General features: G+C 32.2%; 1 protein-coding gene across 1 annotated transcript; it reads right to left on the bottom strand.

Moving 5' to 3' along the window:
• Nucleotides 1-3,754: 3,754 nt before the first annotated feature.
• LOC6639913 lies at nucleotides 3,755-7,016 on the bottom strand. Its single transcript, XM_002063237.4, has one exon. The coding sequence runs from the start codon at nucleotides 6,643-6,645 to the stop codon at nucleotides 4,075-4,077; it is 2,571 nt and encodes an 856-aa protein (XP_002063273.1). The 5' UTR covers nucleotides 6,646-7,016; the 3' UTR covers nucleotides 3,755-4,074.
• Between the last annotated feature and the right edge of the window lie 5,277 nt (nucleotides 7,017-12,293).

Below are 12,293 nucleotides of genomic sequence, written 5' to 3'. Positions count from 1 at the left end.
ATCTACACAATAACAATAAGAAATATTCTCGACTTTTTGTTTTTCTTTATTTTTTATTGTGATAATTTACAATTGCTTATATTTATAACCCGAACCTGCTCCAATGTATTTTACAATGAACTCTTCAACCTTTGTCACGGGAGCGGTTCAAGTGCAAAATGGGGGATACAAGTAATTGGCAATTGATAAGGAAATTACCAAAAAGTTTGCCTCTTTTTTTATACTTTTAACTCATATTATACTTTAACAAGTTAGAAATTGCTTTTCATTGACAATTAAAACTACTAAAAGAAATTGTTAACTTTGAAAATTCGAATCAATTGTAAATTTCAGTAAAAATAGAAATAGCTTAGATGTAATAAATAGTTGTTATGTCTAAAAATCTATAATTACTTTGTATAATTTGCATATTTATAAAAATTGTTAGTTAAAGTGTACTGAAAACAAATTTTAACTACTTGTGAATTCGATGAAACATTTCTTTGAATACAAAATTAAGGTTAAATGTTCTCTAAAAACCCAAAATCAATTTAATTTCTAAGAAACTACTTAACTGTTTGTTCAACTCACGTGAAACACAGTTTTAACTTTTATATATTTAAGTAAATATTTAACTGCTCGTCTATCAAATGCGTAGTGCACTTAAGTGACTAATCATGCTGTGAGCCAGAAGCTTGAGGAATTTCGTGGCATTGCTCACAATTTGTGACATGATGTGAATAATAATATTAACAATATTAATTATGCATTCAAACATTAAAACCAAAGAATTTTGTTTACTTTATTTGTTGTTATTATTACAATTCAAATAGAAAATTTAAATATTAATAAGATTGAAAGTAACGGAATAAAAAAAGAAAATTTAAAAGGATATTAAAATATCATATACGTATAATTAACCTAATTTAAACTACAACTTTAGTTAAGAATATTTTTCCACATACAAATCACTATGCCAAAATATACCAAATAAAGTCGACTTCTTCCATTTCTAATTTTAGACGACAATAACTATCTAGTTATCTTTATTTTTTGAACTCAAAGTTATTTTATATTAATTCATAAACCTTAAGAAAATAGGAATTATTTCTAAATTAAGTACATTGTGTAGTAATCGACAAAACATTTTAAATTTAAAATACAAATATAAAACAATATATACAACTACTGAGAACTCAATTTTAAAGGTATTTTACCTGATGCGTGCCTAATTCAGAAATAATAAAACGTAGCAAAAAAAGAAGTAGGTATTTTTCGAAATGCATTGTTTGAACTTAGGGGACCTACATATAATATAGTGCCCGATCCATCCATCTGAGATATGTGAAATGTATATGCATATAAAAGCCTTTATTTAAAATCTTTGCTCTGCATATTTAAGAGTAAATGTTGTATTTATTTTATGTGAAAAAGTTAAGTTTGTTTTAGTTGTTAGTAATATATATTTATAATAATTAGGTATATAAAAGTTTGTTTTATTTGTTTTGGATAAGTAAGTTACTTAAATGGGTTAATGTTTATCGAGTATATATCATAGATGTATATATATATATGCATATTTTGGACAAAATAATGTGATAAGTATTTGTCCCACTTAATTATTGCGCGCACCTTATATCAATGATGTTTGATAATTCATTTTGGCAACTTAAAAGGATCATGGATTAAACCTCTTAAAAACAAAAACATTGTATTAAAAGATAAGCTTTTAGAATCCACATTTGAAACACTTGCCCCAAAAATGTTGAATCTTTAGAAAACTAATACCTATTAAATACATAAAGAAACTCTTAAATGCAAAGGGCCCAATTTAAACGTTTGCCAAGTGCACTCCTGATCTCAATACTTTTTGCATTAAGTACTTGAACTGGTTGCTCATTAAGAAGTGATATGTGTACTTATACAAAATATATGCAAGTATGAATATTTGCCTTTTGGTTTGTTCCTGTTTGAAAAGTGAATTACATTTAATTAACATAAATTAAAGGGAATTTCTTTTTATGGCCAGGAAGTTAATTAACTGAAATGTGAAATCTGAAACTCGTGCAGGCTTTAGATCATATGATCCATTTACAATTACTCCGATATATAAAATTAATGCCTTTGAGTTATGCAAGTCTTCCCGTTGGCAGACAACTTCTTTGGTGCGACAATTAGTTTTAGGCCAAAACGAGTTTGTTGCCTTCAGCTTTAACCGAGTGGGCGGTTCAATGCGTGGCGAAAAAAAAAAATCCAAAAACATTATAATACCTTGGAACCGCAACATATTCAGAGAGTGAGTGAGTAAGAGAGAGAAGTAAAAAATCGCACGCATGCCGTTCGAAAAAGTACTCGAACAACCGCAAAAAATAATAATAAAAAGAAATCCCAGTAACAATGCTAACGGCCGCTTTATGAACAATTATGAACCGCAGGCGAGTGCGAGACTTCAGTTTGAAAAATTAAAAGCTAAAGTTGGCTAAGGGGTTTGGGGTTTTGACTTGATTTGAGTTGATTCAAGCCGAGTTTGGGGGCGCATGCGTCACGCTTTGTCACTGCGAAAACTTGGCAAATTATTATTCAATATATTATTCACATTTTTTTTTTTTTGGTGTTGCTTTCTCAAGCAAGGCAGACTGGTTGGCAATTGCTCTATTTTGGCCTAGTTACCTACCTTCGATTCTCGAGTGGCCGGCCAGACGCAGCTAAATTTCGCTTTCAATTTTAAGAGATTATGCAATAAATCACAAAAAGTGATTTGGCAAGAAAACAAAAATTGTTCAAGTTCATATTTACTTGTTGTTTTGTTTTTTTTTTAATATAATTTATTTATTTATATTGGTTTTTTATATAGTAATATATATATATATATAATAATTAGGTATATAAAAGTTTGTTTTATTTTGTTTAAGCTAAAAATGAAAAATATTTTTATTCTTTCTTTTTTATATTTTGTGTAAATTTTTTGAAAAATAATCAATTTAAAAATCATAAAAAATTTTCAATGTTGTTGTGAATACATACATATATAAAAAATTAAAATGAAATTTGTCTTGCTCTCACCTATTTTTCTTTTTTTTATGATCTGGTTAAAACTATTAAACCTGAGACTCTAATTAAGTACAAATTTTAAATTGATATATCGAACATATGGCTTACACTTATTTTCCCAATAGATATATCCGTGTTGGTGTTTGATTGTTGACTGATCATGAAAGAACTATTAAAAGTTTATAATGGCCATTTTGATTTAAACTAAACACCTAGAGAAAAGTAAAAGTTTCTTATCACGGAAGCAATAATTTTTGAATTTCATTAGGCTCTAATTTTTCGGTAATAACAAAACTTGCATAATTGAAATTGAAACTTAATTATTAATATTAACTAACATAAAACGTTATTTATTGTATTTGTTTAAGAAACGATCCTTTTCTTTACTCTTTAAGAGAAAAAATTATTATGTAAAACATTTCTCTTTTAAGAGTTTAGAACATTTTTTGTGATGTCTAAAGTAAAAGAATCTATAAGGATATCTAAATAATGTTTCAAGTAACTTTATAAATCGGTAAAGGTTATGATTATATGCTGTATGATCTGAATATAAGGTCAGCTTAGGTTAAACCTGCTGGGATCTGTAATAATGCTGGAGTTGATTCTAAATATATATATACAACTAATATATGAAAGACAAAAATTTTAAATTTAAAAAAACTTCTAAATATAAGTAAAAGTTTATTTGTGAAATTATTCTTTGTAGAAATCTTTCTAGATTTAAAAAATTTTACCTATTCTAAAGGTTAGTTGAAATTATTAACAATTTTCTTGATAACTAATATGAAGTAAATTTAATTGGCAGTGATTTGTTAACGATTATGATAATTTTGAGAGCAAGAACAAATTTCATTTCTTGGTAACTTAATCTACTAATTAACTTAATTGGTTCTAAATGATTTTTGTTATGTGTTTGTTGGGTTGGACATCATCACAGTGTACAGCCATTCATTTTCTTTTTTTTTTTTAAATCGAAACAAAAACAAAAAATAAAATAATATTATGAATTAAACAACAATCTCATTTGTAACGATTTCTTCTTTTCTAATTTACAGGTGACACTGTTTGGCCAAATTTACGGGCCCTCTGGCCAAAACCTTTGCTACCATCGGGTCCGATGGGAGTGCGTACCAAACTTTCGGCAGTCCGTTGGGCAAATGACCCAGAACGTGAACGTGGCGAATTGCCATCCATAAGGAAGCTGCCAGTCCTTGAACGTGGCTGTGCTCCATCGTAGTCCAGATTCTGTTTGTAGTTACTCAGGAAACTGCCAGTCCTGGAGCGTGGTGAACCCTCGAATTCGGAGCCAAATGAACAACGACGATCATAACCCGAATCGGTTGATATGCGACGACCACCAATATATTGGGCATTATCATAGTTGGCCAATTTACTGGTCAATTGTTGGAAATTATTGGAATAACGACGTGGCCATACCTGATAGCCACCACCACCGCCGCCCACCAATTGATCGCCGGAATCACTACGTTCGCGTTCCATTTGGAAGTCATTCGATGGACGACGATAGAAACCATCGCTGGCATTGGAGAAGGTCCTTTCGAATTGCATGGAACCATTGGAGAAACGACGTTCGCCCGAGCAGCTGCCATTCGAGCATACAGAAGTTTTGCGATAGTTATTGCCATTGTTATTGGCTTGAATGTTGGTTTCACCAAAATCTGAGACGCGTCGCGAACATGGACAATTCTCCGAGCAATTCGAATCACGTCTCTGGGGAGCACCAGTCTCTGAGCAATTGCTAGGACGACGTACTGGCTGTTCGGCTTGTACGGGATTCTGATAATTTTGCTCCGAGCAATTGGATAGACCACGTTGTAAATTACTAATAGGTATAGTGGGTGCTGGATTGGTTGGTGATGGCATCTGCTCTACAATTGTTGATCCTGCTACCGTGGCGGCTGCTGCCGTATTGGCCGATAAAGTTGAAGTATTACTATAACGTCTCGGTTGATAGGCATAGAAACCAGAAGCCGAACTATCTTGACTTCCTCGTGGCATTTGATAATGCTGATAGCCCAATTGATGATGATGATGATTGTTGTAGTAGGCCTGTTGTTGGTGTTGTTGCTGCTGCTGCTGCTGCTGATAATAATTCGGTTGAAAATCGGAATTATTTCTCTTCAATTTGAATCTTAAATCAGGCATAGTCTCATGACCTGAAAAACTACCGCCACGTGTTCTCTCACAATTATTGGTTTCATTATAATAACGATAATTCTCAACCATACGAGCCACAGGAGCAGCAATCTGAATGACAGCTGCCTTTTTGCCAGTTTTCTTTTTAGGGGCCACCATTTCATAGACCTGGAAGGGACCATTCAAGTGTCTAGCATCACGAGCCGACGATGATTCCAAATACTCGACCAAAGCGCATTCCTTTTGCTGTAATTCTGGATATTTATTCATAAATTGTCGCACATCAACGGGTATGGCCATGCCGGGTTTGAGGATGCGTATCAAAGCAATCTCACCGCATTTGGAGAACAAATCGGATACTTTTTCAATTGTCAGCTTATCCATGGGCAAATCACAAGCCACTATGGTACGCGAGGGCATGGTCTCATCGAAACTGGGCAGCGGATCAATGCGTCGCACCTTGGTGCCCACATCGTTGAGTTCAATCTTTTTGGATTTCCTCTTGACGGCATTGCCCACCACTTTCCATTCGCGTGTCAATTGGCGTACACGCTTGAAGCTCGACACCAACTTGAGACTGACGAAACCCTCTTTATTCCGACGCACATGCTTGAGGAGAAAGGCATCTTTCAGTATGCTCTCGTTGGAGAAATAGAATTCAACTGCTTCGGAAATTTCCGCAGCCAATTCATCACTGGGCACCATTGCAGGGTCCAATGTATCGATTTCATTCAGAGTATCCACCGATTCGGCTGGCTCCATCTGTATGGGTTCTGGTGCTTCTTTTTTCATGGTCAAAAATGAACGATGAACACGTTTGGGTTCGGCCACAGGGGAATTGTTGGGCGCCACAGCTGGTGGCGGAGATTGATCCAAATGGAAATTTGGATGCAAATAGATATTATCCATTTGATGTTTACGAAATTTCTCCAGATTCTCTTCACTCAGCACAGCTGGTGGTGAGTCTTCCGCATGGGTTTCATTTATAATGTGATTATCCACAGCCAAGGGTTTTAGTTCATCATCTTCTTCGGATTCTTCAGAGTCTCCAATTGAGGAACCCATGCCCACATCCAATAATTGTTGATCCATTGGCGTCGGCGACATGGGTGGCGCAGTGGGTGAGGGTAATTCTTCGGCTGAGCTGCCACCGCTGGCACTGCTGCCCAATTGACTGTCCAATGAGGCCATTTGTTGGAGCAAGGCTTGAGCCGAACGTTTGGCATGATAACGCAAAAGTTTCGATGGCAATGATGAAGATAATGGTACTATGGCTTGTGAGGAACTTGAACAACATGGTTGCTCCTCCTCATCTGCCGTCTCCTGTTGGGGGTTCGTTTCCTCTGCTGGCGGTTTCATCACCGGCACCGCAGTCAATACGGGGCAAACTATAAATTTGTGACCCTCTTCACCCGCTTGGGGTGATGATTTTACCTCATATTCCTGTGATTGGCTCATTTTTACCGTTAAACGTTGATTAATGATGTTGCTCTGAGTCTGAGTTGTAGTTGTAGTTGGTTTTTTTGTTTTTATTATTGTTATTACTATCACTCCAGCAAAAGAGTCTTTCTCTCTCTCTGTCTGTCTGTCTGTCTGTCTCTCTCTCTGTCTGTCTCTCGCACTTTCACTTTCAAGTTCAGGCAAAGCTTTTGAGCTGCACTTACACTTGTAGTAGTTGTAGTAAAGTCAAAGCTTTAACTGCATTTGTGTAATAATCTCTCCTCTTGTTGCTCTCCCTTTCTCTCTCTCTCTCTCTGACGTTCATTGACGTTCGTTTAACCCGTCAGCTGTTTTGTTGCTGTTTGCGTAATTTTTTTTGTTTTTATATTGGTTTTTTCTTCTTTCTCGATATTTGTTGTTGTTATTGGTTTATCTGCAAACGTGCTTGGAATATATATATTTTCTTGTTGTTGTAGTTGTTTGTTTTGGTTAAAAGTATTTTATAACATTTTCTAGGCCGCGCTTGACACCATTTTAATTAAATAATCGTACAAATAATACAAAAAAAGCGTTCCAATTGAAAATTTTGTATGCGTTTTAGGTAATTTCTTGTTGTTGATTCCGTTGAAACATTTATTGCTCTTGTTGTTGGTTTTGATTTTGTTGTTGCCCGTTTCCTAATATATTTTTTTTACATATAAATTTACTGTAGTTTTGTTTTATTTTACAGGTTTTTATAGTTTTTTTTGATTTAACGCGAGTTCATGCAACGCTGCAACGCGGAGATAGACTGAAATTGCAAATTGATTTGAGGTCGGTTAAATACCCTCTGCTTCTCTGTCTCTGTCTCTGCCTCTGCTTTCGTTTCAATTTTTTTTTTCATTTTACAGCAGCAGGCGGTCGCCGGCGGCGGCGTGAGCAGTCCAAGTACGCACAAGTCCGATAACAGCAACAACAATAATAGCAACAACAACAACAAGTCAGAGAGCAACAAGCAGCAAAGTTGACAGACAAACAGACAGTGCCAGATAAACAGAGCGGGGGGATTCATGTAAATGGGGTTAACGTCGCTCTCGGATTTTTAAAAGGATCTTCAATACTTTTAAAATTTGGCATAGAACAAGAAGATGATAAGGTTAGGTCTGACATTAGAGATGTTAATCAGTTACTTATAACTAAGCTTAATTATTTAGTCCTTTCCTTTTCATTCCTGTAGATAAATATTCTTTTTTTTTTATCGATGATCATATAATTTACCAAAAATTTGAAAACTAATATTTTTTTTGAAAATTTTGCAAATATATTTTAGTTGGGTATAGAAAGCTGAATCTTTTTAACCTAAATTAATTTCCCAAATAATTTCAAAATCGCCAGTACTAATGATTTTTAAAAATTTTGATGTGTGCCTTGAGGCACTTTTGACTCTTTGAGAGTTACATATATGTAAATAAATCTCGCCTGTATTTGATCATGTTCCACAACCAACCTAATTTTTTTAGGCATATCCTGATGACACTTGTCTTAGAATTGTCTTAATCTTAAAATTGATCCTTTTATATCATCTGAAGAATTAAAGGATAAATACAGGTTATATAGACATTAGAGAACACATTATAAAGACTAATAAAATATAAATAAGTTAATTTTAAATTGGTGGCAGATGTATTCGAACTTTTCCTCTTAACTTAATATCCATTAACATCCATTAATATCTGTTAAAATAAAAAAGTAAAAAAACATATTTTTTGGAATTTGTTTATTTTCTATTAAACACAAATCTATTTTTATTTTTGAAAAATAACGTATACGCATGGTATGCCCTTTAAACTTATACTTATAACATAAGAGATAATATTTATTTGATCCGTGATGTAATGTAAATTTGTTGAAAATAATAATACAATACATACATAGACTTAAGATTTATATAATTTGTATAAAAAAAAACATTTATATATATTTCTTTTATAGGTACATACATACATATGTGTAGATAGAGATATGAATGAAATGATTTAAATGATTTTAAAATTAAAAGTGAAGTCTCAAGCTGTCGAATTTCAGAAAAGTTAAGATTTTACTCAAGCTATCCAGTGTATAGAGTAACTATTTTTTGAATGTCTAGATTTGTATAGTGGTTTAGGATTCATAATGGGTGGAATTTTATGGACGAAAATGTTTATATATTGTTTTTTATTACCAAAATTTTTGCTTCCTTTAAATAGCACTTAGTATAAGCAAGTTAAATTTCTTAAATGAAAAAGATCATATCAAATATAACTGTAGCTGTATTTTTTATAGTCCGTTTGCATAAATGTTGTCTCTATCAACTTGTAAGGAAAACTGGCTAAATACTTGTTTAAAGTTTAAACAAATTGCTTCTAAATTCAAACACAACTAATTGGTCTGAGCTAAGAGTTCTTTTTAAATGAACTAAAAGAAACAACACCCCTTGATAACACAAAACCTTGCAATCTTTTTATGCAATATGCCACCCCTTCTGGGAATCCCTCTAAATCCCAGTCTACGTCACTGTGTGGCAACAACTTATTGGCATCTCGCACACACGAAAAAGCAAAACTTGTTGCGTTGGCAGCAGCAGCGGCAGCAACAACAATCATACAACAATTTTTGCTCAATGCATTTAATGATTTTTTTCACTCTTTTTTTATTTCGGCGTTTTTTTTTTTTGTGTGTGATTTTATATCTTATAAAATTTTGTGTTCTACGCACTTTGTGTTCCGAGCTGTTTCCGATTTTGTTTTTGCAAAAAAAAAAAAGATTGAGAAAGTATATTGTTGTTGTTGTTGCTTGTCTTTTGTATTTACGACGACCTCGTTGCATGCAAAAATAAAAAAAAATACAACAACTAAATTACTATTCAACATGCTCTCAGTCTCTCCTCCAGTGTGTATCAACAATTTATCTATAGGTGGAAGTAGGAAATGCAATCAAAATGACAATTTCTGAGGGTCAAACAAATTTATTTGCAAATTGTCTAATGGAAATGTGTCTGGAATTGGTGTGAACAAGGAGAGAGTGCAATAGATTGAGTGGGCAAGGGGGGTGGGCTTAGTTCCGCAGCATGATAGACAGATATCATTTATCAAATTGTTGATGGAACTGTGAACATTTTTTCCCAAAGAACTTTAACAAAAATTAATTTCTTAGTCGCATTCAATATTGCATGCGGAAAATTTCAATGTTTTGATAATGTTATTATGCTATCTTTGACCTAGATATTGTTTTTTATTAATTCATCTTTTTTTTATTTTATGTAGACTTGTACAAAATTGATAAATTATTACCCTTTAGTAGTACGAAGTTCTTAAAGCTAAATACGGTAAACAAATTTTTACAATTATTATATTATATTATTATATATCGGATTGAACACTTTGATATACATAATTTTACAAGAAATTTGAAGGCTGACAATATTGATGCGAAAAATCAATGCGAAAAGGTTTTAAAAAAATGGAAGAAGGGTTTTTTTTTTAATTTCTTTAAGTTTTAGATGTTTTACCAACAAAAATTTTAAATTTTTTGATCAGTTTGGTTATTTATTTATAATTGTCATATATATAGGATACATATATTTTTTTTCGTGAATATCTGAATCGTATACTTTAATAGAATTTAATATAGAGTGTACAAAATTGCTAAATATATACAATTTTTAAAAACAGATTACAGACTTCAAATGAAAACAATAATTTATGATTTGGTTAAGTTTTGGAATTTTAAATATTATAAGAGAGAACATACTGACAATGTTTAAAAAAGAAAAGAATCCAAAATACCACAACCAAAAATATGAATACTAGTTACTTACTTACATATAAAGTTGCTTATTTCTTAAAGTTGCGGTATTTGTTTGTTTATTATACTATTAAAACTTGTATTAAAATTGAATTTAATTTATAAACAAAAAAATCATTATTATCTTTTGAAAAATTGTATCCGCCCTAAGGTAAAAAATTCCTATGAATATGTAAGATTTTAAATCAGCAAAAATGGTGAGCAAGTTGCCTGTGTAGCTGGTCATCCAGAACCAGCAAATTATCATCATTTGCTCAAGAATCCAGAGTTGTTATGGCCATACTATATATTTAACGCTAAAACAAGTTAAGAATTCCAACTACAAAAAGCCATAATAGATGTTCAAAGATAACAAAATTTATTAGAATACAATCAAGATAGGAAAGTAAAACTAAAAAAAAATGTATTTTATTTGACTTATTCGATTAGTGGTTGATATTAAATCAATATAAAATCAACTTTTCAAATATATTAGTTAAAGTTATTATGAACATTTTGCTTAATGCAAAGAAAAACAATATAATTATATTTTTGTCGTTTCTGTTGAATTAATTGGACCTCACTGTGTCTCACCCTCTGTCTGTTTGACTGTCAAGTGCAAGTTCAAGTGCAAAAAAAAATATATATATGTATACATTTTCATTCATATGCAAAATATTTTGCACAAAATTGCAATGAGCGACAACGACTGCGTCATTCTTATGAGTTTTGTTTTATGCTTTTGTGTAGCATTTCTTTTTTTCTGCTCTCTGTGTTTTTTTTATTATATCATTTTAATCCTTTTAGTGGGTTTGGTTTTTTTTAGTGGGTGTCATTGCATCAGCTCGATGAAATGATCTAAACGGCATTTTCTAAGCCAATTAAATGTGTTGATGCAATTGCAGCTGAAATGTGTCAACCATACGGGTCGTATACTTAACATATGTTAATATGTAACCAGAAACAGAAGCTAAAGCAAATGTTTGCGAATATTATATGGGAACCAAAGACAGACTACATCTATCGAAAGCAATTGAAATTCAATTATATCTTATTATTATTATTATTTATTATTATTTGTTTTGCGTAGGCTTGAACAGCTCTTAAACATAATTTACCGCAGACGCGTGCAAAATGTCATCAGAAGGACAAACTTCAACTCGACTACAACAATTGTTAATGTGAGCAGATCAACTATAGATATACAAACATACAGACATATATATTTATAATAAATTGTATATATAGAGATAGATGACCCTGAAACGCATGAGAAGCTTAAAATGTAGGCGAAAAATAAGAAAAATAAGAGAAAAAAAAGCAAAAAGTAAGTGCAAAAAGTAAATAAACGCTAAATAAAGACAAATAAATGCGTGAACAAAGCAAATAAACTACAATAGCAACAGAAAACCAGCCAACAAATGCCTAGCAATCAGGCTTAAAAAGCCTTTTTACAAATAATTTGAAGTTCGAAATCGGAATTGAAATTGAAATTACAATTGGAGCTGAAAACACCAGACAGAGACCCAACTAAAAATTGAATTGACCTACCCCAAAGTAGTTTGTTTCTATGCCTTACCCTGTAGTCAATTGGTTAGAGGGTATATTAGCTTGATTGTCACTTGTTATAGGCAGTTGTAAACCTGTTATATTCATTTATTTGTTGTATTTGCTCTATTAATTGGTAATAAGATATATTCTTGTTAAGTTATAGCAACATTGGGATATTTGTTGTCTATCGTTGGGAATTTAAAAAGAGAATTTTTTATTAAAACTCAACGAAATTTTAAATTTCTTTTTTATTATCCATTCGATTAGACATTTTTCGTTCAGTTTTAGCTCTTGTTCGTTTAGAATTTTGGTTG

This window comes from Drosophila willistoni, assembly GCF_018902025.1.
Source record: "Drosophila willistoni isolate 14030-0811.24 chromosome 2L unlocalized genomic scaffold, UCI_dwil_1.1 Seg196, whole genome shotgun sequence".
NCBI classification, from domain to species: Eukaryota; Metazoa; Arthropoda; class Insecta; order Diptera; family Drosophilidae; genus Drosophila; species Drosophila willistoni.
This window is presented reverse-complemented; position numbering and strand designations above follow the sequence as displayed.